Source organism: Diorhabda carinulata, chromosome 1 (assembly GCF_026250575.1).
Source record: "Diorhabda carinulata isolate Delta chromosome 1, icDioCari1.1, whole genome shotgun sequence".
In the NCBI taxonomy this organism is placed as follows: Eukaryota; Metazoa; Arthropoda; class Insecta; order Coleoptera; family Chrysomelidae; genus Diorhabda; species Diorhabda carinulata.
Genome location: NC_079460.1, coordinates 39,466,473 through 39,493,513, shown reverse-complemented (window position 1 = coordinate 39,493,513; position 27,041 = coordinate 39,466,473). Strand labels below are relative to the sequence as shown.

Sequence of the window (27,041 nt, the reverse complement as noted above, 5' to 3'; positions counted from 1 at the left end):
AGTCATCGGCTAACTAAGGCGTTGTTTGCCCTACCCAGTTAGAAATCGGAGAAAGTTTCATTAATCGCCGGCGACCCTTTATTGAGTCATTCGCATTTCGTATAGTTAAAGATGTTAAAGAAAGTATTCACTTGCATCTACCAATTTTTTTGGTTATAAATAAATATGAATGTATACGTGAATCGTTTGCATAATTTTGTTGCAATAATTTGTACAAGGAACAGCTTTTAAATTTAAAAAAATGGAATATGTGATGGATATTTTGTTCTTTTAAACATTTTTTTCAGGTCTGCAAAGAATCAGGAGTCGCTGAGGACCCTGTTTATACAATTCAGGGTTCAGAAGCAATTATAAGATTAATGCATTGAACTTGACCATCGTTTTCATCTACTTTAATGCACTATGCACCTATTTTCTTCTGTCCAATAATATGCAGTTATTATCACTGTCGATGACCGATACGTTATGTGTATCCCAAAACACCTTGCCAGACAATTATTGCATATTTGCTCGCTTGGAAGGACTCTCACAGGGTCCGGTCCACTTAAATGATTGCCGTTTTGTATCAAGTGTATAAGGGTGAATTCAAGATACAGATACATTTTGTCTAAACGTTCTGAATCATAGATTCTTTTACTGTTACTTTTGTTCCATGGGGAAGAAACGTAACACCTGTTTGGAAAAAAGCTTTTATTTGATCAAATGCTCAAAGATTTATATCTACTAGCTCTACTAATCTCCGTATACCGGTTTATAATTGATGATTTTCCAGGAGAAGAGTTTCATAATACTTTTCAAGCTAACGCTTTACCTCAACGCAGTTTGTTCACTTTAACGAAATCTAACAAATAAACTATGTTATAAGCTCAAAAAGAAAAAAATGTGTATATATGTGATTTGTAATGACTTCTTTAAGATCTAGCACAGATGTTAGCATCTACATCTCAGTAGTTAGCTGAGCTTCGTATCAATATTTCTCTTTGGTCTGCCTATAGAGCATGTTTGGGATAATGTCTTTGACATAGTTATACGATGACACTAATTCAAAGCATACGCAGACAAGTAACGAAACACTGTTCTGAGCCAGACATTACCAAATGTTCTAGGCTTGAGTTAATTCTTGTTTCTACATCCTTTATTGTTTATTCATTCCAAAGAGTAGTTGAAAAATTCTTTTATCAAATACAGGATGATGCGCTTTTTTGTTATTTAGTATATTTACTTTCCGATGGTTCCTTATAAACGATTCTTTTATTTACGGTACCTACTAGTGATTACATTAATTCTAACGTTATTTTCTCATGAAAGTAAAATAGTTACTACTGATTTTTACAGAAAAGGTAAGTAATAGTTAACATTTATGTATCTTGTAAATATTGAACCAAGTTTGTAATGCCGATGTCGATATAACGGTGAAGCGAGTTTCAAATGGTTCTACTAAAACGGATTGCATTTACTTTCAAACACTATAATGTTTTTGAAGAATTTAAACGGTCAATATTGAAAAAAAAATGATGAAATTTAAAACGACGAAGTGTGTTAAATTTTGCTTACATAATTCTGTGACATTAACCAAAATATTGAAATGTACAAAAAAATTCCTGAAAAATAAATAATCAAATTATTCAGTAACTTTACATTGCATAATTTTTAATATCATTTCCTTGAATATCTTCCAACACTGTCCTTTCTATGAAAAAATTATCTTATATATTAAAAAAATTGATGATTTCCATTCCGAGTCCGTTCAGGCGTTCTACCCAACCGATTTGCTTAATTTTTTTTTTTTCAATTAAAGGTATTGATGCACAGATTAGCCGTCAACCATCGGATTTCATCTAATTTTCACCATTCTCAAGTTATACTCAAATGCGATTTCCCCCTGTACATTACTTATGGGAGTTTTTCACATACACACGTTCTATCCTCAATATCTCAGGTTCTATTCAAGATAGAGAGTTCGTTTTAGTTTAAGAACAATCGCTGAAACATCCTCTTTCTTTTGAGTTTTTGAACACTTAAATCGGTTGAGTTGGAGAGGAGCTAGGCGCGGACATTCAATGTGGAGTTATGGATTTTTGTAGGTTTTTGGCAATTTTTCTACATTCAAAGATCTATATCTCAGGTTCTATTCAAGATAGAGACTTCGTTTTGGTTTAAGAACACTCGCTGAAACATCCTCTTTCTTTTGAGTTTTTGAACACTTAAATCGGTTGAGTTGGACAGGAGCTAGGCGCGGACATTCAATGTGGAGTTATGGATTTTTGTAGGTTAGGTGCATCGAAGTGCGCAGGCTACCATATGATCTTACTGCAATTGTCAGAGACCTCTAGTCACCGTGGTCGTAACCCTATTTTGATTCAGATTTAGGTATATAATAAAAGAGCTTACTCATTGGTGAGACTCTACAAGAGAGCAACAAATCAATCCAAATTTTACGCACGTGCTAATTTACACACATTTTCCAAAAGTTCGAAGTTTAAATTACTTTAGAATCAAATAAAATTCGTAATAGTGGCTAAAATATTATTTAATAGTTATACATAAGGATATTTTTGTAAATAACATTGCTCCTAGAAGTTGTAAATGAATATCTTGTATAATAACATTCATGTGTGTTATTCGTTACATATTTACTGTAATATTTTTCTTATTTATTAGGGGCGAATTTATAAACACCGTCATTTCATTCTTAATTTATTTAAACACTAAATTTACTTGTAAAAAAACTAGAAAACATCAAACGGGCCGCGTCTGCGCCAAATCTTAGAATTTCATTATAACCGGACAGGGCCTACTCCATGTCGGGGACGAATTCGTAATATTATTTTACTAGGAAACCAACCTAGACGTTGCGACTGAAAAAATGATTCTCAGTACTTCTGTAGATATTGTCGATTGCAACAAATTCAGGCCATACAGCTGTTTTCCAACATGGTTACTTAGTTACATAGAAACAAGATTTGAAAAATCGCTTCATCCAGAAATATTTTGATATCATTTTATTGGTAACAATAATATTTAAATGATATATTATGGTTTAACAGAACTATCATGTGTATCTTCTCTATAAAGATCATTGAACTTATTGCAATCATTATAAACGTATAACAATAGAAACTCATAAAATAAGTAATATTGTTTTTAGTGTCGTACAATCTTTGTTTGTTACTAAACACAAACAGCTCGAAACTTACACAGTTAGTCTACAAAACTTCAGTAATAAAGGGAACTTTTTTCAAGGAAAGAGACATTAAAACAATACGTACCGCTTAGCCATCTTGTCTACTATATCTACATAAATGAAACATGATAATAACAAAACTCAAAATGAGGTTTGTTAAGTATAAACCTGAACGTGCGAAAAAAATTATCTTAAATGAAGAGAAACATTAAACAATATCATTAAAAATAAACTAAATAATGTAAAAATTTATATCTTAGGCGTAAGCTGAAGAAACTAAATCTTGTTGTCAATGTACTAATTGTCTCTATACCGGAGGCAGAATAATTTTCTTAAAAATATATCTAGATAAACTGTAGGACACTTCTTTCTCTACATAGTGAGTCACCCATATTTATACAGTCTCTAGTGGGTAAACGGTGATCTTTTTTAATAAGGTTTCACGTACAGATAATTTACCGCCCTTGAGATATTTCATTTTTTGTGAAAATTAAGAGTTGGAGTATGATGAATCCATTCAATTTAGAAAAGTGAAGTTTACAACATTGATTTAGGATACCTGGATCTATCAATCGCGATCATTGTTTCATCATTCCATAATAGGGTGTTCAAATATTGAAGATTACTTTCACTACATTCAAACATCAATTTATTACTTTAAATGGACTACCCCTTATAGTTTCAGGATATTATGACAAATATATCCTAAATGATACCATCCGTAAAAGATAAGTTTTAAAATGGTGCTGAGAAGCTTATACGAAGCAAAAGACGACGAGTTTCCACCGACGAAGATAATGAATTCTTGGTGTTAGAATCAAAAGCTTAGAATCAGAACACAAACACCAGGGTAACACACTTTATCATGCTGTATGGATCATCAGTATGGAACAAAGCTCTATGTATTAAGAAATACAGACTGATGTTCTCAGGAGTGCAAAGGAAACTAGTGATACAGGAGCTGGCAGTATTTGCATTGTTTCGACCAACGTGATATATTGGTACTGGCAGACATAACACCCATTGATCTTCAGGCTACAGGACAAGGAATTAAAGATGCTAGACATTGACGGAAATCAATAAGATCCTAGCAAAAGATATGGAGCCCGGGGAGAATAGTGAAGACTGGACAAGGCGATTGATACTCAACATTGCATCCTGAGTGAAGAGAGGACACGATGAGTTGAACTAGGCGCTCACCCAGCTTCTTACTGAGCATACGTACCTCTATTGTAAATGTCAATACGATAGAGCATACATTCTTTGAATGCCCAACTGATGAGAGACAAGTGGTGGAAAGAGATATAGGCAGCAGCATAAATTCCAATAACCTGGTGATACTAATGCTGAAATCAAAAGAAAAGGGGCGCGCTGTATCGTGTATGGCCTCTACTACAATAAGGATAAAGAAGAGAGAGATAAACTTACGGTGATCTGGGCGAAAAAATTATATCAGGGCGAAGCAAAGAAAGAATGAGAGATGTTGGGTATTCCTCTTTGTTCCAAAGAGGTACTACACAACCTTTAAGGGTCTTAGTCGGAATAGCGCTCAACACTATTAGCTGCATGAAAAGAAGAAAGTATACCTAATGTCCAGAATTGACATATGTCACTATAATGAAAAATTACTAATACATTATTTTCAGTAAATTGTGTTGGAGAGGTATGGGAGAATAACGTTAGAAAACTAAAAGATTCAATTGAATTTTATGCTATACTCTGTTAATTTAAGAAGAAATCTTCAAGTTTCTTCGATTAATTCAGTGTCATGACATATCCTATAGATTCATTTTGTCAAAATGACTTTTGAATATAACTAATGCTCTTTTAGGAGATTAGAAGGTATTAGAAGGTATTCTACTGTCAACTATTGAATGAAATACACGGAATCAACACAAAATGTTACTCCCCACTCATAATACATTATTTTATACATTTGACTATGAACAAACTACTCATCAGGTGTATTTCATAATGCGTAGCGATCATCAGAGACATACCTATCGTAAACGAATAGCAACTATTTCTTGTGACCTTCTACCGCTGATTTTATGTGTACTTCGGTGTTGTACCAAGTCGAAATGCCTATATGGAAATTATAACCTACTATCTGAATTGGTAATAAATATTGTCCTCGAAACAACAAAATTCCGATGGCTTTAGAATATTTCTCGACTGATAGAAAGAATTATTGCATTTTAATGACCTCGTATTTTACCATTTAACTTACTGATTGCTTTTCTAGTGTTATTAAGGAATGTGGAAAAATGTCAGAGGTAAAACACGTGCCTGAAAGTACGAAAATTTCGATTAAAAAAATGCATGCACGTGGTTTGTTATAAGAAATTTCGTAGATTAGGTAAGATTATATTTTTCGTTTGTTTTCAACATATATAAATGCTAACTGTGTTTTCCTGTACTACTTTCTGTTATCGAAATAATGGATGAAAGTATTTAATTTTATTTTTTCAATTTAATTAAGGAAAAAATACTGGATATGAAAAAGTGCGTCATTTATATAACTAGCAGTAATGATTATGACGGGAAATATGTTGGACAAACTAAGAAGTCTGTTAATATCCGGTTTAAAGAGCATCTAGCTCATTTGATATATGACGGACAGAAAAATGGGATATTGCAGAGCAGAGTTCATCCAAAAATAGATATCTTTTGAAAATATAGAGATTGTTAAATGTCCTCTTTATAGTATTTCAATGGAAAGAGTAAGAAGTTCCAGATATTCCGAACCGTGTAGTCAACAATTAATTCGAAAATATGCATATGAGGGATTCGTAGAAATCGTTGAATTAAAAGAAAATATTAATCTTTGCTTTATACCGAACACATTGTTGACACTATCACTACACCAACACTGATAATTACACTGTCTTATGCGCGTTTCGATAACCAAAGTATCGTCTTCGTAGGCTTATGTAAGATAATCTTTGAGTTTTCAATGTACCCAAACTAGAATAACCCCATTGAAGGATATGATTGAGAAATGAAGCACATCCAAGGACATGGAATCCATTCTATAAACGCATAATAGATCATTATCCAAAACAATTCCCTTTGTTGTCACTATTTGCTCAAGTAACAAATTTTGAAATTCAAAAGTTGAATTTGACAAAAATCATAGTTAGTTTTCTTGAAACTACAACTTCTCTGGATAACTTAAGGTCATAATAAGGCGTTCTAATGAACATTCTAATTCATTTCATTATCTCATTCTACATAGGACACCTTTGCATAATTAATAAGTTTCCAGAGAATTGATTACGGTTTTTCTAAAGTATTGTTTTGATTTCATCATTTCGGCGAAGGTTTCCATAAATCATCTAATAGAACAAAGCTTATTAGTTTTATAACCGTGACGTTGTCTTTCCTCTTATTTTTTAGTTAATTCGTTTTTAAGGTATCAATGATATCATCGATGTTATCATTATCCAGGTATTTAGTGTACCCATGATTCATTCGGATGGTTTTAATTACGTTTGTGTATTCAAAAATCTTATCTCCATTCATATCAAATCTAGACATTCAAGACAAATCAATAAAACTAATCTAATCGTATATCAAAATTCAACCTCAGATATTTTAATATGCGAATTCATCGCTATATTTTGGTTATTCGGAATCAGTTGAATATATTTATATTTTTAGGATGAAAAACGTTCAACTTTCACGTTCAGCTGTCGATTCAAATGTTGCAAACCAAATTTCACATAATGATCGTGCTGATCGTTCAATTTTGATATCACTAGTGTGTTACGAATCGAACAAACTGTTTAGGCATTACTTAACGTCATACGTTATCGGTGCTATTTCTATAAATGCCTTTAGCATCAAGTATTATCATTAGTAGGTAATTATACAACTTGGAGTTGCTGAAAAAATGTTTAGCATTTGGATAAGACTTGTTATTTTTACACTTTTTACAGGTTTTTTTTCTATATTCTATTATTTATTCAACAGAAAAGTCTCGTTTATGGACTGGTTGTTTTAAAAATTAATCTGATAATATATTATGTTCTAACAATTAGTATGGAGTATTAAATTTATATCCATCATCTGTTACTTTAACATTAGAATACGTTCTATTCCAACCATATAAAAATTCTATGTATTTAATTGGCAAAATGAAAATTTCCGTATATAAAAATGCAGGACTAAAGATTAACGTTGTTACTAGTTATATTGAAATTTATGCTCAAATTATTTAGTTCTTTTTTGATTATTGGTAGATGTCTCATTTTTATAACATAAAAATTCTCTTCTATTAATATTTGTACTTAACGCTTTTTATGCACAGTTAATTGTATGTTGTTGCTATTTCTTCATCTTCATCTTCATCTTCTTCATCACAATTATTATAAGGACCCTCTTACAGAAAATGTTTGGTGCTTTAGATTTTAGACTAGTCATTTACGTTATTTGCATAATATATTATGACTTCAAATTTACTATTTACTTAAATGATATGACAATGACTGAGAAAATGTAAGATTAAACGTTTTAAATTTTAATGTTCAAGATTTCTTTTGTTTGTTAATTGATTAATCGTTGTCTTGAAAGTGTAATTCATCACTTTTTCGGGATAATTATTATCTCTTCATACGTTTTTTTCTTGCTCATTAACTTTTCATCTTAACTTAGTTCGATAGCTCTACCAACCAAGCTAATACTCATTTAAATATCTTGAGGGCAAAATTGATTTTGTATACCATTCTATTCTTATATTATTTTTGATTTTATATACGGGTGAGTTATAGCATATTAACAAATAAACAAATTATAGCATAAAAATTTTTCTCAATCATAGCGTTCTTTCAATGAATGTTCAAAAATTCCGCCATTGACTTCTAAACATTTTCTGCTTCGTCTACGAAGAGCGTTTGTTGCTCTCCCAATTAATTCATTTTTAATTCTTCTTTAATATGGACTGCAGTAGTCTCAATTCGTCCAATTAGTGCATCCCGTGTGTCCACTTTCATTTTATAGACTTCATTTCTCATCCAACCCCATAAACAAAAATCTAGTGTTGTGAGGTCTGGAGATCTTGGAGGCCAATTAATGAGACCTCCACGACCAACCCAACGCCCTGGAAAACGTTCGTCTATATGTTGCTTGACCTGACGAGCTCCATCGTGCTGGGAAGGGGGATTTTCGGCCAACCATACACGATAGTTACGAGTGTTTATCACCCTTTTTTGTGGAATTCCCAATTGAGTGGCAATTCTACGTGAGCTGGTGGCTGCATCTTCTTCTACTAGATGCAGAATATTTTTTACTTCTACCAAACCTTGTCGAGTAGCGCGTTCGGATGATATGTTAGCACTGGGAAGCTTACCAGTCTCGCACAATTTGTTAAAAACTCTAATAAATACGTTTTCATCAGGATATCATTGGTGTGGAAAACGTTGACGATATTCTTCAGCAGCAGCTGTAGCATTTCCATTACAGAAACCATAAACGAACACCATATTCGCATATTCTAAATTTGAATAAGTATCTGGTATTTTGCAACACTAACAATCACATAAATTCGAAATTAAAAGTTCAGTTACTGTTCACTGTACACTGACAGTTCATCAAACCGTCAGAATTATCAAATGCCTTTGAGTCTCGAACATGGCATACTTTCATAATGTTAAAATTCAGATATAAGAGGAAAGCTAGATGAACATTTTTAATTTCTCCATAACTTGAAAACAAATTTTGGTCCATTAATGGAATTTACTAATCTGATGATTTATTACACCTGCACTGAATAGTGACAAACAGTGGGACATCCTTTTCGAGTTCGCTTGAAGGGTAACACTTCACCCGTAATCCTGTTGGAAAAACTCAAAGGATTACTTCTAGTTATTATGGTTTCATATTGCAACTAACTTTAATTTAATAACTATTTTTAGAACTTGCAATGTTCTATTTATTATTTATGATTTTATTGTGGGTACCTGACTGAATTAGCAATGAATCTGTGTTATAAATGGAGAAGTTGTATATTCAAATTAGGAGAAACCCAGTGATTTTCACTTGTTTTTAGTATGAATATATGGTTTAGTCTATTTTTCGTTATTTATTTAAATTTTATATGAATTCATTACTTTTCAATAATAAAAAAAATAGAAACCTCGTGTTTTTTTTTTAAAAGAACTTGATTGTGTTGATTGTATACGGCATTTTAACTTAAGCCGATATCTTAGCACCATACCTCGTTTTTTATATGAAATAAATAAAAAATTATATATAACTATCGCAAATTTATTCATGTGAACGATAAACAGAAATGACCGTGAAATTATGAGCGGTATCAGTGGGTTGTAAGAAGAAAAAAACGCGTTATCGAGTCTGAAGTGGACTTTGCGTTTCTAAATATATATTAATAAATATTTTTTTGTGGCAACCAATAATCTCGTATAGAATATTAAGTTAATATTACCCGTATAAAAGGTCTCTTTGGTAAATCGTCAAGTTCATCAATAACTCTCACATTTCCATCGCAATCCGTTTTCTTTTTAATATCACACATTATGTCACATTTTCACTTAACAAACGAAAATAAAATCACGAAATCCACTTTTCAAACTAATTTAAACATCACAAAAACGCTAAAATTAAATAATACGATTGGTATCAGACGCTTGAAACAAACTTTAAATTTGTTTAAAATTACACGCACGCCTCCGCTCACAGACCGTAAACGAAACAATAAAGTTTGTACCTTTTCAGGTGAGCATTTTGAGGTTATCTCTATGATATTTCCAATAGCGGATGGTTGTTATGGAGTGCGCGGGGCACGACGCGCAGGTAAACAAAACAATAACGCTACCGCTTTACCTTTAGATGCAAATGCACGGCCACCTACGATTCCCATGATTAGTCATAACATGCGGGGTACAGTGTACATGATCGATTTTTGTTTCGTGAGATCCCGCTAGATAATTGAATATTGAATTTCGCAATACACTGTATACAGGATGCTATGTAAAAAGCATAATGGAAACTTGAATAACATTCCATGAAGCATGAAGGGATATCAGGCCAAGAATATAAAATCCCGCTTATACCCTGCTACAGGCAATTCAAACTCACGACAATCAGCTGAATTGTTTCAAATATTATTTGTACTTTTATTTTTTAGTTAATGATAATAAATTTCGCTGCATTAAACACCTAAAGTCGGGCTAAAGCGACTCATATACTTTGTACTTGGCAAATACCTAAACAATTAGTTTTATACTTAGCAAGTTTACATGCTTTGCGAAAGCAATCAGAGCGCTCACACAATTTACAAATATGCTCTTTATGTTTAGCCATCCATGAATGACCGATTGCTCATTCTCATAAAAATCAAGAAACTCCAACACAATGTCATTTGTCCAATCCATTTCCATTAAAAAAAACACAACTGTACAATTGTGCTAGGTCTTGAAAACTACGGATAGTCGCAGTAAAAACCAATTATTTGTGCATTTAGTCAGAACGTGTCTGCAAATAGAGACTATGTACTTGGCAAGCGTACTAATAATCGTAATCACTTGACTCTGGTCAATTTTTACTTACCACAAGTGAAAACCAACGAGTACAGTTTGTTTCAGCAGACTGTCTATAACTACTTGATCATGCGTGATATAAAAAAAATTAGAAAGTCTTATGTTCCAGCAACAAATCGAGCTTGTTCTGTACCAATTTTTTGAATAAATTTTGGATGATACGGATCTGCGCATTTCATCACATATTTTAGATCGTGTATCGTACAACCTTTATCAAGTTGTAAAATATGTTTAAGATGGAGACAGATAATTAAGTCAGTAGTGGAGATGAAAGAGATTGGTCCAGTGAAAAATTTTCTACCTTCCTGTGTAAAATGTTCCAACAGCAATTGTTAGGTACGTGATCGTAGTGCACCAAAGTTAGACCTACTGTTTTAATTTATTTTTCCTTATTAGTTTTTAGTATTTCAAGTGAACCTAATGTCTAAAATTGATATAAGGCGTCTTGTTGAAACATTACTTATGAGGAAAATACATTATTTCTAATAAAGTATTGATAACATCAGAACAGTTAGAGAAAGAGATAGATCCTTATGCACTATGATAGAAAACTAAGAGTCTATTGAAAATACCCATGGTGTTCCATTTGAAGTAATAGAGTAAATAATGTTGGTCAAAGTGACCTTGAAGATTAAACACTCTATTATGAAATGATGGAACAAAAAATATTACGGTTGATTGTTCAGGGAGTCCTAAATCACTGTTGTAAACATCACTTGTCTAAATTAAATTGATTTCTCGGAATCACACTTCCAGGCCAGCTATTCGTTTAAGCAAAATATGGAATATCTCAAGAAAGGCAAAACCTTTTTCATGTGAAATTCAGAAATGTGATCAAATATTCAAAAATTCGTAGGCTTGATTTGTTCAACTACTCCTGGCACCTTCTGTACGGCTGGAAATAATTCTAGATGGTAGCCGTAATTGATGAGAAAATTATTGCAAAATGTCACCGTTTGATAACCCGATAAACACTGATTACTCATCCTGTCTATTTGGTATTATTAGTTTAATTAATTTAACGATAGCTTCACACTTCTTTTTTTTATTTTCTTTATTCTGCTACTTTTCTATTATTTAAATGATTTGGAGCAACTATAGGGGGACTAGGCAGTGTATTAAAACTAAATTAAAATGTATGTATTTATTAATTTCTCACATCTATGATAGAATAATGTATAATATAATTGTACATTAATATTTCAATATACTCACATATCGAAAACGGTTTTTAAAGAGATTTTACAACAGGTCTAGGTATGATAATTTTTCCTATTGTGCGTTATTAGTATATTTATCTAATATAGTAACAATTTCTAGAGATATATGAAAACTATAATTCATTTGACACTTTAAGTGTATCTATATGTAGATATTTTTGCCCGGTTTAATTGAAAACAATGCTGAGATGACCGTTTACAGCGCCAATAATTTCTTAATGCTTGCAGAGTTTATTGTATGTGTTTGAATCTGGTTTATACAATATAAAAACTAAGTAACATTTTGCCAAAACGAATCAATAAATGATATAAATGAATCTATATAAATAATAATAGACAAAACGCTTTTTGGACATCTGTTTAGAGCCTAGGGTCAAACTGGTAACTAAAAAAGTCGAAACATAGGTGTAATACGCATAGAGTCAATTGACTATGATGAGATCATTCGTTCTTTTGCATAGTATATAATTTTATAGAATAACTTTGTTATCTATAGCCATATAAACTGCTCAGATGTTTACTAAAGACGATAAAAAATTATATGTTTTGTTCGTTACTAAAATAAAATGGTAGGAGTACATAAATGTCAAGTGCCTAGGGGCCCAGGGTCTCTAAGTCCTGATCTGACTATGATTTTCTAAAATACTCTTATAATAAAACGTAGACTACAGATTTATCAATTTACCAATGGTTTTTCTACCTGAAGATAATTTTTTTAAGACTTCATAGCATTTCAATACCGCTTATTACAATTCCCATTAATTTTTAACCAAATTAACCAACCATTTCAATCAATATTATCATATTTTAGAAACTTCAAAGCGACAATCGCCCCGGCTATAATTTAAACGATTTTCTATAATACGGAAATTTGTTTAGGTGTATCAGAATTTTCAGGAAGACACGTCGGGATAGTATTTGACCATTTTCCATTTTTCAAACATTTTAACATAGCAGCACCTTTAAGTTGGAGACCCTCTTCACAAGTAAAAGTTATGTTTTCTCCAATTTTGTAGAAGAATTTAACAGAGGACATTCTACCGCTTATTGTAGTACCAGGATACGAACAAGCTTGCACACCTAAAATAAATTAACAACATTGAAATATATATCAGACAAAAGAAAATAACGCACATTTCGGCATCTTTCCAGACCATCTAGAATTCTCTTGGCAAGCAATAATAGGTTGACCTTCCATCATATAATCTGGATTGCAATTAATTTGAACAACATCTCCAGCTTTATATGGACCGCTACCTTGAATGTAACCATTTTCTGGAGCATTGGGATTATCACAATGTACTTCTAAAAATAATTATTAATTATTCTTTAAAAGACCTTCTCTAGTATTTATTTGCATTTTTCACTAGAGAAAACCAGATAGGAGGGAGATATATTTTCTAAGCCCATTCAAATTATTACGAAGATTTAATGCAACTCGTATCTGGTTACTCTTTTACATCTAGTTGAGAGAAATTTTGAAAGACTGACCTTCGCAAGTAGGAAATGGGGTCGCCCAATCGCCACTAGATTGGCAAATAGTCTCAGAAGAACCTCTAAGACCAAAACCGGGTTCACAACTGAAAATAGCTCTCCCTCCTACTTCTCTAGATACAACTAGTACTTTCAAATGTTCACTAAGCACTACTCCAACCTCACCACATTCTATACCTACAATTTTTTGTAAGCTAACCTAATATAATATTTATTTGAGGGAATACTAACTTTCACAAATTGGAAAAGGGGCGCTCCAGTTTCCAGAAGGAAGACAAACAACTTCTGGAGCTCCAATCAAAGCGTTTCCGTTAATGCATGAAAATTTCAGTTTAGTATTCATCTTTGTGCTCTGAGTGTTAACGGTTAATCCTCTTCTCTGTGGTACAACTGGACAATGAATTGCTGAAAATGTATAGTTTTTAAATGATATTGTAATTATTTGATACCCGTCTATCAAGATATACGATTTCTTTCCTCATCCGTTATGTACACCTCCCGCTCTCCCTTTGAATACTTTCAATTCCGAAACTTGAAAAAATTGCTAAGTGGAAAGCGATTTCTGACAAATAAAAATGTAACGGAAGAGAAAAACGTTATTTTTTTGATAATTCGCAGAAAATTGAACTGGGTAAAGGTGAAGGTGAAACGGATAAGGAGATTATGTAACTTTTTCTTTTACTCTTCCGTCAAACCACCCTTCCTGGGAAATTATAACTAGAGAAGATCTGCTGAATGTATCAACCTAAGTAAAAACAATCTACGAATACCAACAGAAGTCCTATCGGAGCAATGTCGCTTCAATGGAGACGTGAAGACGCTAGACTTAGCAGATAATGCGGCGTGCAAATTTTATTGCACTGAGAACAAAACCTCTATCTACGTCCACTCCAGAGCACTACACCTGGGAGCGTATAAAATAGGAGACGAAGATCTCTGGAAACTACAGACACCCCACATTATGGACTTTCTTGATTACTGCATGATTGGGTGTGGACAATTGTTATGGCTGTTTTATTCACGATTGCATAAACATATAAACAAATTTTCAATTGTTCATTCGATGTATACCTTTCACTTCAATTTCAACGGAATGCGTATATCTTGCTGGCGTGACGCATGTAAATAAACCAGAATCGTCTTTAGAGGCGTGGAAAATAGAGAGTCTGTATTCCAATTGAGAATCTCTGCCAGGATCCGTCGACCATCCTTCCGGATATTTCCTAGAAATAGAATTAGTTCTCACAATGAGAAGAAAATTTCAATATTAATTTCCTACCTATAATCGTGACTAACTGTCCATTTAGGATTACCGAATCTTCTTATCCACAAACATTCCATATGAAGAATTGTACCTGGGTAAACAATTAGTTTGCCTTCGTTAGATTGCGCTATCGGGCCCAATTGATGCCTAAATAGAATTGTTGGTGGTTTTTCCATCGAGTAATCATTAGCTTGATTTAAACCGAAGCAGGCTGGTTTAACTCCATCCCATTCTCCTCCCATGCATCTCCTTTTATTTGGACCTAACAAAATGATCTTATATCTCTAGAGACGTATATAGAACAAATGAAATATTGAATAACCCATAACATAATTAAATACATAAAATCTAGTTATATACCTATCATCGCGAATTTTCCTATGTCAATGCAGCGACTAATAAGTACTGCTCCAGCTGGAAATTCAACTACATCCTCGCGTATTTGTTGATCATTAAAAAACGATATAACATTAGGTTCCTGATTTCTAAAAATGCAAGTGCTGTTGTTACTCGGAATCTGTGCACCGACTACATCATCAGCATCTGCATCATTATAAAAAATATCAAAATCACACGTTGTTAAACCTTGTGGTAACGTATTCTTTTTACTAACCACAATTAAGAGATCTCCCTATCCAACTCCCGTCTTCACAAATTATTTTCCATGTCGTTTTCTCACCCATGATGCTTTCTATGCAGTTGAAAGTAACTTCGCTACCGTCGGGGAAGTTGTTATCGTCCTCAACGATCGGCTGTCCATTTCTATATATTAAGGAACCACGAACTCTATAATATAATGTTCTTAGATAATAAAAATGTGTAGTAACTGAAGATATACTGAATAAATGTATTCGAAACATATAAATATAAAATAAAGTATGATTTAATAAGTTAAGTATTTACTTAGCTGGCGGACCACAAGCGTTTCCTCCGGAGTTACCATATTGGATAACGGTTATCTCTCCTCCTTTTACAATATCACTACCACCCAAATATTGAGTCTCTACTTTGCTTCCACCAGGACCTGGGCTGCAGTTGGGTATTTTTGGTTCGAGCTCACCTAAAAAATAACCTTTCTAAAATATATATACCAAAGGCGATTTATCTATTAAATGATAACACTTATAATTGAAACATACCATCTAAAAATATCTGGATAAATATATGATAGATTACATATTACTGCCCCAATTCATTATCCCCAATATAATTTTAGTTTTATAGATTGCAATCATAAATTAATAAACAATTATACCTCCCTTGGATGTTAGGAGAAATAAACTTTGTACGCAAGTAGAAGAGATTGTATTTGTAAAATTCTTCAGAAATTAAATAGTAAAATGCCTTTGCTTCTGGGAAAACAAATAAACGGTGTAATGTATTAACAAAGTACTAGGGGTTCATCCTCTTTCACCTATGACCAATAAATATGTAAAAATCAATGTGTTTCTTTATTTTTACTTTTTCCTCTACTTCCTAGTACAGATAGTCGTCAAAATGCATTCGAATTTTGTCATATGGATTAGTAGCTACGCTCCCCAAAACCGGAAAACATGGTAAGTAACACGAAACAATTTGGGGATCTGTACTAGAATGTATAGTACATCTAAACTTACCCAAAAGACATTGAATATGCTGAGTAGCAGGTTGTTGGCCATCATTATGATTGCAATTATATGCTACACTTGAACCATTGGCTATAGTTAGACCTGCTCTGTACCCAGAAGTGTATTGGCCGTGTGGTATTTTTGGAAGTTGGCAAGGAGCTAAATGAATATTTTCGAATAGAATTTATATATATACATACATTTGTTATAAAAGTAAAATTTCTAATTTTTGTTAGATATTAACGCTAGTATAAACATTCCATGTTAGGTATTTTGGAAAACCTGCAAAAATTTGGCAAACTCTAATTAAATTGTCTTGCCATTGTAATAACAGCAAGAATTCATATTGTGAAATAATTATACTAGAATTTACTAATTATATGTGTTTTTTACTCATTTAATTGAATCATCAGTTGAACCTAGTTTTCAGTAGGGAATTCTACTATTGAGAAGCAGTGTTTCCGGAAAAAAAATTATCGTTCTAAAGTTAGAGTTGCTGAAACTTTCGTAGCGTTTGGAATTACATTGATTATTATTTTTTTTTGCAGAAACAGCGATTAAAAAAAAAGATTTTTTGCAGGAGCATTTTACGAAATCTTGTCCTGGACGAGTGGATGATTTTTAAGTAGCACTGCGTATATGGGACTCCATCCAATGGTAGAAATATCTCCGTATACAGACCTAGGTAGTACTAATTTTTTCTTTCAGTTAATACTAGTTTTCACTGCCCAATAAAAAATGTAATTAACTCTAGTTTTGACCAGTAAAAACTAGTTTGTATGGGAGGGGTTTGTAAAAAAACAGTTAAATGTAACCCCTCAACACATCATTTAATGTGCGAGGATCTTGAATGGTTGGTATATTACTCGTTCCCAAATTAATTCTTTACGCCCAAAATTAACGAACAAATTTTATTTGGACCTCTAGAGTGTTTTTTAAATTAGTATTTTTTGCAAGTTTTCATTAAATAAATTACATATGAACAAGTGCTTCGAATACGTTGGGTGAAATTTGATGTTGATGGATATTTTGAGTATCAATATGAGAAGTAGTTTTTTAAAAGTGCATCTATCTAAAAAACGTTGTTTCTCACAGAGTTTAAACCAAAGAAAAAATGTTTTTGAAGAATTTCAACAAAATTTTTAATGGACCTTCCAAGCTCCTCATGATGTTTAAATTGTGTGAGTATACAAGTTTTTCAGGGTATTTTTCGATTTTCGAAAAAACCATTACATACCCGAACAGCGATTTGGATTCATTGATATTTTAACTTATTTTTGATAGATTACTGTCTCTTGAATTAGAAAAATTGATTTGTATATATAACTACATATTCACAGTATGCAATATTAACGGCAAGCAGAAAAATCTATTAACTGTGATTCTTCTGGGGCATAATTTAAAAACCTAAACTTGAACTCGATTGATTTATTTCTAATATTTCGAAAATATCAATTAATATATACTTTCAAATAAAATTTCAATCAGTTATTTATTATATAACTAGTAATCCCTTGGTGTTTGTTAAATGCAAACTAGGCAAGATGCAAAAAGCCAAAAGCGTCGAAAAACTGCTCATCACCTGAAACTTCTATGCGTACCTGGTGTACATTCGGGAAAACTGGTAACTGCCCAGTCTCCGTGCCAACATCTCAAGTTGCTAGGACCTAGTATTTGGTACCCTTCTTCGCAAGAGAATTCAACCACTTGTCCATTTTGTATGTCAACCGTTTCGTTCAGAGGTTGATCATAGTTAATGGATACGTTGGAAGGTTGATCAGATTTAGATAGTTTATAAATACCGTATGGGGTTACAGGAACGAAACATGGTACTGAAAGAAGTTACTTAAAGAAGGGGAGAAACATAAAGTATACTAAAACTATCTGTATCTTGGAAACAATTTTCATACATGTAAAGTCGTCATATATATCATAACCTATTTATAGAGTGTAACTAAAGTCAGTTGAAAAATGTTTTGCTTGTAAATTCTCTAATGTAATTAATTTGAAAATGACAAATTATAGACGTACAAAGGTCTATGTTTATACTTTTAAAATACGTGACTCTGGATTTAAATACATTACAAGGTAGTTTGTTCACTTGGTTGGGTTATTTTTATATTATTCCAAAAATGTTCTTGTATCCAACCATTCGAAAAAAAAACTAGAATTTATTGAAGTGTTTAAAAGCATCACTGACTAACCGTGTCAGCATTTAGGCTGAATACGAGTTTTTTGTAATCGATACGTTTTTCGACCGTTTTTATATCTACTGTTTAGTTTTTCGTTTATGTGTATGTTTTGCTAACGACAAGAATGACGCTCTGTTCTTGTTTAAAGAGGTCTAAAAAGTGTATCGTATTTTTACTAGAGTCAGTCGGTTATTTTCTTTTCTTGTAAACGTTCGAGTTACGAGTTTTAATTAAAGTATTCAGTTTTCACGAGTTTATTATTTACTTCACCTGATCCACTTAAAAATTTTACAACAGAATTGGCTTCTGAAGGAAGAGGGAAGTTGAGGTGAGCAATTTTTTGGAAAAACATGAAAATTCAAGTATAAAGTTTTATATTGATGAAGTACAACAATAAATCTAATTCATTCTTCGAATTCTTGAAAATAATTGTAAAAAACGTCTTCTGTTGCTGCGACTTGACGAGAAAATAATTAAATTACGACTCATAATCCTTCAATTGACTTTATAGTAAACTAGAAATATTATAATAATCATTGGGTAGTATCCAATATACAGATAGCTTGTCGTGGCGCACCCTGTATGCAGATTGAGCCACCTGCTTGAAATATGGTTACATAAAGAAATATTTAACAAAGGTAAGATTTCATTTTCTATTTTTGAGATGCACTTACTTTAACACTGAACATTCTTTGATTTAATAATAAAAATATCTAGATTTCAGAATTGTCGATTAAGCAATAATATATCTATTTAATAATAACCAAAATATTGTTATTTTATGAAATTTAATAATGGGATTAGTGCATTGATAACCAAGTATACTGTACTTGGTTATCAACCATACTAATTCAAACGTAACTTTTTTACTTTTTATTTAGAAAAATAATTCATTGTAATTTTTGATTACACTCCATATTAACATTTGTTGCGTCATCTTAAATAACTATCAGCCTCAACCGACGTAGCTACAGAGATTCTAGGATACCAAGTGAATAAAAAGCATATGCCCACCTCAAAAAATAATACGACAAAGTGCCATTTGCGTCACGATAACACACTTAAATCAGTAATAAAGTAATTAAACAAGAATCTTGCTAGTGGCCAACGTTTTCTCACATATGTATATCTAGAACGAAAATAATTGGAAAACTAAATGTTAAATTATATTTCAATTGCTGATAACTAAATCGTTAATTTAATATATGATCTGGTGGTAAATATTCAAAATATCAAATGTGAATGTATCAAAGGTTAGAAGTGAATATGTTGCTGCAAAACTCTGAGATCATATAAAACTATGGGCGTAAGTTTCCACACAAATATCTACTTACATATCAAACACATTGGTTGGGTAGGTCTCCATTTTCCCCTAACACATTTTGCGGTTTTATTTTCCGGCATATTTAATCCATATCCTTTTCCGCACGCCATTTTAACCACAGTTCCAGCGCTAAAAGTAACGTTAGGATCTTTACCGTGTTTCACAACTTCGACATTAACGTAAGGTTCTGTAGATAACGGTTTGCAAGGTCCTTTGTTTTTCGGCTGTTTCGGTTTCTTAGGTTCGACAACTTGGTTTATCGGTTTGTCATCTTCTTCCTCTTCATATGGATTCTTTTTGTTACCTCGGCGAAGATTCAGACTTGAGCTTGAGCCTCTGTGACTAGTACCTAAGGCTCTACTACCACTGCCTCCTATTTAAGGCAAAAAATAAAAATGAAAAAAATTCGATTACAGCAATTGCGTACCTTTAAGAGCTCGCTTCCTTCTTATTTTACTTAGTTGGCGGAAAGCTCCAGTTATTCTTTCTGATAAAGATTTTCTAGCTGGTAGACTTCTGTTAACTCGCTCTTCAGCCAAATGAAGATAATTGTGAACATATCTCTTATCTCTTTTCTCATAAATTAGCTTATAATTTCTTATAAATGCTCTTTTGTATTTTTCCATTATTGCAGATCGTTTCCTTCTGTTCCAGCGTATCCTAGGATGTTGACCTAAGAGGCATCTGTCAAAAAAAATTCATCATTTGAAAGCTCTAGATATGTAATATTGAATTGCTTACAATGGTAATTCTTTTGGACTCCAATGTCCTCCGATACAAGTAGCTCCAGGTGGACCTTCAGCTAAAACGTACCCCTTATCACAATCGTACATAATTTGTTTATTATTTGTGACTTTTCGAACGTATGGGCGGTAATCATATAATCCCATATTTCCAACCAGTAAAATTTTGCCATTTTGTACGTTTCCCGGATATGGACAGTATACTAAAAAATTCTTATTTTAAGTACTATTGTTATCATCATATTTGACTAATACCTTCTTCACACTTTGGAAGTTCTCCTGTCCAGTTACCAAAAGAACATTCCATTAGATCATCACCCTTCAGTTCAAAGCCATCTTTACACTTGAATCTTGCTTTCATGCCATGTTCCATTTTGGGAGCAATAACCATTCCGTTTCTTGGAACGCTAGGCAAACGCTTACACCTAAAATATTTTATTTGAATTATAAAGTTTTTATGAGACATACTGTTTTTCTAAATTTCTTTTAGTGCAAAAGTTAATAATAATACTGAATGGTGATACTATGAACTACCTAGCAGGATCGCATTTAGGCATAGATGTCCAGGTACCGTTGTTACACGTAACTGGAGACAAACTAGCCAGGAACTCATAATGTGGATCGCAATCAACTGATAAAGCTTCACCATGTTGAACAACTGTAGATGTTAAAGCTGTTTCATTTTTTCCTATTAAGATAACACTACCTTGAGTAACGTGTGGTACTACACAAGGGGCTGAAAACGAAAAACTGTATATATATTATGTAAAAGAGCATTATTATGAAAGATTTACCTAAACATTTGGGTAGAGGGTACCTCCATTTTCCTTCTATTTGACATACTGTTGAAGAATTTCCTTCGAGAAGCATACCATCGTGACATCTGAATATAATAGAAGCTCCAAGACCTGTTCCCGCTTCAATGTTTTCCAACCATCCATTCCATAACCTTCCAGGATGACCGCAGTTAATTTCTAAAATAAAAACATCCATATTGGGATCTAGTTTATTTTCAAATTTCCTTGAAGAGCTCACCTTTACATACTGGTTGACTACCAGACCATTTCTTATCGGCACCACATCTTCTAGTGCTTTCACCAACTAGGGTATATCCGTATTTGCACTCATAACTTACGACGGAATTATAACTGCAAGAAGTGTAAATAGCCTTACCATGTCTTGGATTATCAGGCGGAGGACACTGGACTGCTGTAACGACTATACAACAACGGCCAATAAAATGATTTTTCGTTATAATATTTTGAGAAAATACTTACTAGTATCATACATTGCAAAACAGTTGAAATAATAACGTAAACAAAATGATGATTAAATAGAAAGTTGCTGTAATACTTACGAACACATGTAGGAAGTTCCTTTGGATTCCACGCACCGTCCGCTTGACAGTAACGTTCATTTTTACCAACAAGTTCGTACCCTTCTGCACAATGGTATGTTATTCTACATCCATATGTGTAACATTCACCTGCATGCCAACCGTGAGAGATATCTGTTGGAGCTCCACAAGATCTAGCTAAGAAAACAACATTCGAATCTATTAATAGGGCAAATTGTTTTATAGGAATCATCACAATCCATCTGTATAAGAAATAAGGACAGGAACATTTCCAATCATTTACGTTTTCATTGTTAAATTTAAAATATGTTTTTGAGAAAAATTTATTTCCTTACTTTGAATAATATGTATACACCAGGTATTGACTTACGTTCGCACGCTATATCAGGTCCGTACCAAGAAGCTTGACCATCTATAGCTAAACATTTAGCCCTTGGAAATCCATTCGTAACATATCCAGTATGACAATAGTACTGCAAAGTTGAATCCAAGTCGAAGGTAGCCTGTTCGGCTGGGGCGTTATGTCTGGCATGATCTATTGTTGGAGGTGACAAACAATAGACTAAAATAAAATAATACTTGGTATTATTATAAAAATAAAATAACGGTATAAAAAACAGTTGATAGTAATAATCATACAGATATGTGAAAATAATTAAGTAATTAATTGTATAGTTACTATTTTGTTTGCAGGCTGGTGAACTTCCAGCCCACTGACCGTTAGCTTGACAAGTTCGACTTTGTAGTCCTACAACATGATATCCGTGTTGACAAGTATAAGTAGCTCGTGCTCCAAATAATTTTCCGCTCGCCGTTACTGTTCCATAGGCTATCTGTTCAGGTTCAGGACATTCTCGATCTGAAAATTATCAAAAATAATGTATTGCTAAAGATAATATAGAATGGAAATAACCAAATTAATCAATAGAAAAAGAGAATTTTAGAAATAATAAATATAATGCTTTTTTTTTAAGTTTGCTTCGAAAACTCACCAGGTTTTATACAGGACAAGCCACAAGATCCATCACAAAGGCACTTTTTCTTCTTACTTTTGCAGTCTTCGTCGGACGAACATTTTCTTAGGCATTTTTGACCCTGGAAACAAAGATTGTGTGTGTGATCGAAGTGAATATGGGGAGACTTACAAGTAAGGTAGCTTGTTCTTCATCTCTTGGGCATAAAGTGGACGGTGAATTTCTGGGATTTTTGTATACTTTTCCATCATCATCTATTTCTGATGATTCCTGTTCATCCCAATCATCATCGTCTTCGTCGGTAGCAGGAGTTGTACTTGCTACAGATACATTGCGGCGTTCCCTATACGAAGTCACTGGAAAAAAATATCAACATCAGTGCTCACAATACGTGAATTGGGTTAGACCCAGGTAATTTTTAGGTTTGATTTATACTAAGAAGACTTTATAAGCAAATCAAGACTTTTTATGATTTGGTCGGGAGTTATTAGAGTTATTAGAGGAATTCAATTACAAAAAAATAACTATTGAAAATATGTTCTGATAGAAGAAGAAAGTAACAAGATTGTGAAAAAAAAAAAACATTTACTCTTAGTCCAGTGAAATGTTAAAAAATCAAGATCTTACCTTGCGTTTTTCTGAAGACGCGATGAAACTTTTAGGATGTGTAGGGCGGTCACTAGGACCTTAACTCAGAGGGTGCGGGGTCGCAACCCTTGTCCCACGGCCGCTATCTTAAAAAAAGGTGGTGGACATGGCTTGTTTTGCTTTTTACCTGATTTTAATGAGTACTTTCGCGCCGCATCAACTTTGGAGCGTTCTCAAGCTTCCACAAATGCATACAATAAAAAAATACTGCAAAATGTACGTAAAAATGCTCCGAATAAAATATACCTCTTTTATTTCGGTGATAAAATGCAAAAATAAAAAGTTATGAAGCAAGAATGTAAATTTTAGTTTAGACAAAGCGATTTGCTACAATTTATGTCTATAAAAATTTTAGTCTCATTGGTAATTTCAAAGATGAAATGAAAATAATGATAAAGGCATTTACAACCCTATTACTAATATTGCGGCCACGGGACAAGGATTCCGACCCCACAAACTCGGAGTTAATCTCCTAGTGACCCCGTCTACACATACTAAAAGTTTCAATAGGTTGGCAACTAAGTACTTTCCCTTTTTACTGATAGAGAGCGTTGCTTTATTTTTCGAAAAACTTATGTTAGTGCTATACTTTGCCGTTTGTCACGTGATACTTTAGTTGCAAGTAGTGCATGAGTTGAGGGGTAAATTTAAAATAAAGTGCAGAAACGAACATTTTCGTCATATTTTACTTTTTTAGTTCCGTAAAGGAAAGAAAGCTACTGCTGCTCACAAAAATATATGTGAAGTTTATGGTGGTGATTGTTTAACAGAGCGCACGTGTCAGAATTGGTATAAAAAATTCTGATTTTTTGCTCAAAGATGAGCAATGTTCTGATCGGCCTACTGAAGTTGATGATGGCCAAATCAAAGTCATAATTGAAGAGGATCGTCACATGTATCGGTCACAACAATTTAAAAATACTGAAAATGTCTTAGGCTAGTTAAGAAGCTCGATATTTGGGTACCTCACGAATTGAACAAATTCCAAAAAAATTAACATTTGAGGTATACACCTTAAACGAAATGGAATCGGTCCTTTCTTGAAAAGAATCATCACTGGTGATGAAAAATGGGTCCTGTAAAGTAACACATTTCGAAAACGATCATGGAGCAAACAGTATGAATCAGCACAAACCACATCGAAAGCTGAAAAATAACAAAAAAGCTCATTCTGTCAATTTGGTAGGATTGCAAAGGTGTTGTGTTTTTTTGGCTGCTTCCACGGAACCAAACGATCAATTCTGATGTTTCTTGTCAACAATTGATAAAACTGGATGAAGCAATCAAATAAAAATGGCCTGAATTTTCAAACGGGAAAGGTTTAGTGGCAACTTGTGGGAAACTATTGAAACTTAGCTGGGAAGTGATGCCACATCCCCCATACTGCCCTGATCTGTTATCATATGATTACAATTTATCTCGAAGTTTGCAGAATTCTTTGAACGGTCAAACTTGTACAAATAACGATGACCATCAATCGCACCTGGTTCATTTTATGTTGATAAGGACCAGAAATTTTATGAGCGCGGAATCATGCAGGTGAAAGAAATATGGCAAACGGTCATCGAGCCAAATAGAAAATATATAATTGACTAAAAATGAACAAAACCGAAATTACTCCAATTATATTTATTATATATGTCACTAAAACTTTTTTTCTACGTTTAAAATACTACTACTACTAAAATAAAAAATCTCAGCTCCATAATTTCTCTCAAAACATACAGTGTGGACCAGCAGGCGTATGCATTGATAACGATAATCATAAATAGAAACTAGATGTTATGTAATGCCCTCTAGATTTAAATAGAAACATCACAAGTATTATTATTATTTGTTTCTGAGAATCAGCTGAGGTTTATTAAAATTACATAAAATGAAAATAAAAATGTTTGATGTCATATTTATTGTTTACTATCCTTAATTGGGTTATATTTGGTACAAAAAAATGATTTTTTTAGATAGATATAGGATATACAGTCTCAAAAATACTGCCTTGATTAATCATTCTGTACGTAGTGACAATTTATTTCTTCAAAAAATTGTTACCGGTTTTTTTTTTAATATAAGACCAATACTGTAAGTAAATAAAAACTATCAGTTCACTTATTTCAAGAAGTTTTGGCCGAAGCTGTTCGTGATATATCTCATCTGATAGTTACTTGATAATAATAAAATATCAACAAAGATTATTGTATTACTAAAAATATTACCATCATAAATAGAAAAAGCAAAAAAAATCACAAGGCACCAGGTATACTTCCTCATATTTTCATATCGTCTCACTTAGTTTTTCATAAATATAAACTAAACTTTTTTCACATAACTTGAATTGTGTATTTTGTATTTTGTTTGTAACTGTGTAGATATTTTATGACAATTACACTTTCCGATCAAAATTCATAACCAATTGGAAGACGACTATGAGATAAAATATTTTTGTCTGATTCACTCACAGCATCTCACTGAAATGTAATTACACATTTTTGGAGCGCCAGCTATCCAGGCGATAGCGACGGCGTCACGCTGCAACCTCCAGCGGCGTCGCGATGCATCCAGACGCATTCAATTTAACAGCAAAATCAAAAAGATTAATCAATTAATCAACGGTGAATATGAATATTATAATGATATAAAGAACATTGTCATCAAATTTTTTTCTGATTATAGTTTTTATACAATATTATGATATGTGTAGTAGCTCTCAGAGGCCTACATATTCCCTTCTATTAGTCATAATATTATGGAAAGACTATAGATGAGAAAAAATTGTTTGTTACTGAAGAGTCAATAAAAGAATTCGCAAATTGGAATCTGAATAATGGATTTATTAATTTATCGAAAACATACAAGAACAATTTAAATGTTCATGTTGACATTTTTAATGTGCAAATTGAGCAGTGTATACTTTACATTTAGGCAACTCTTCATACATATTCTCAATAAGTACTGAGTTCTCAGTACTTTAGATACAATCGTTATGGATTATCATTTTGAGAAAGATTCTCAAATCTGTATAACATATATTTGGAAAATCTGATACTATCTCATTAAAACAATTCAATTTGAATAACCTATATTTTCTCTCAGTTTGATCAAATTTGTTGGAACAGTATTATCTACTGAACAAATAAAGAATGTGTAATTATAACATGGTTTGATTTCTATGAATATTCCTGAATTTTATAGGTAGTTTATATACTTTAGCACGCCTATGGTATAGAGATTCTCTAGCAGATGCCGAACATGAAAGGTGAATTTTAAACTAACGTCCATAGGCCGTTTTTCCTACAAATAAAATAGAAAAGATCTGAGCAAAAAGAGAATAGTTTATTCTTGTGAAACAACTTTTCGTGCCTATATTAATTGTGAATTCAGTAATACATGTAATGTAGATTATTTATTTACGAATATTTCAATTCCTCAGTAAATATAAAATATATAAAATGTGCACAATCGTTGGCAACATATACTG

The 27,041-nt window shown here is 32.7% G+C and overlaps 2 protein-coding genes across 14 annotated transcripts in view; both read right to left on the bottom strand.

Annotated features, from left to right (window-relative positions):
- LOC130898229 (rhophilin-2) overlaps window positions 1–10,081 on the bottom strand; it is a 48,718-nt gene extending 38,637 nt beyond the window's left edge. Inside the window, exon 1 of the mRNA XM_057807343.1 lies at window positions 9,630–10,081. Within this exon, the coding sequence (XP_057663326.1) occupies window positions 9,630–9,719 (90 nt within the window). The 5' untranslated portion in view covers window positions 9,720–10,081. The remainder of the gene's footprint in view (window positions 1–9,629) is intronic.
- Window positions 10,082–11,872: 1,791 nt separating this feature from the next.
- Window positions 11,873–26,157, bottom strand: LOC130892677 (sushi, von Willebrand factor type A, EGF and pentraxin domain-containing protein 1). 13 transcript variants are annotated; one of them, XM_057798221.1, is made up of 24 exons: window positions 25,780–26,155; window positions 23,090–23,274; window positions 22,937–23,039; window positions 22,624–22,803; window positions 22,315–22,506; window positions 21,945–22,121; window positions 21,623–21,820; window positions 21,382–21,561; window positions 21,122–21,323; window positions 20,843–21,012; window positions 20,586–20,790; window positions 20,272–20,528; window positions 19,855–20,217; window positions 17,930–18,160; window positions 16,338–16,487; window positions 15,625–15,781; window positions 15,335–15,483; window positions 15,082–15,264; window positions 14,737–14,983; window positions 14,529–14,680; window positions 13,689–13,862; window positions 13,455–13,634; window positions 13,098–13,268; window positions 11,873–13,043 (listed from the first exon to the last, which is right to left on the bottom strand). In XM_057798221.1, exons 1-24 carry the CDS (start codon window positions 25,832–25,834, stop codon window positions 12,820–12,822), a joined length of 4,485 nt encoding a protein of 1,494 aa, XP_057654204.1. In that variant the 5' UTR covers window positions 25,835–26,155; the 3' UTR covers window positions 11,873–12,819. The 13 variants fall into 13 exon arrangements, with proteins under 13 accessions (XP_057654204.1, XP_057654185.1, XP_057654214.1 ...); XM_057798202.1 differs by having other exon boundaries at window positions 15,335–15,507; window positions 25,780–26,154; XM_057798231.1 differs by having other exon boundaries at window positions 21,623–21,805; window positions 25,780–26,154.
- Window positions 26,158–27,041: the final 884 nt, after the last annotated feature.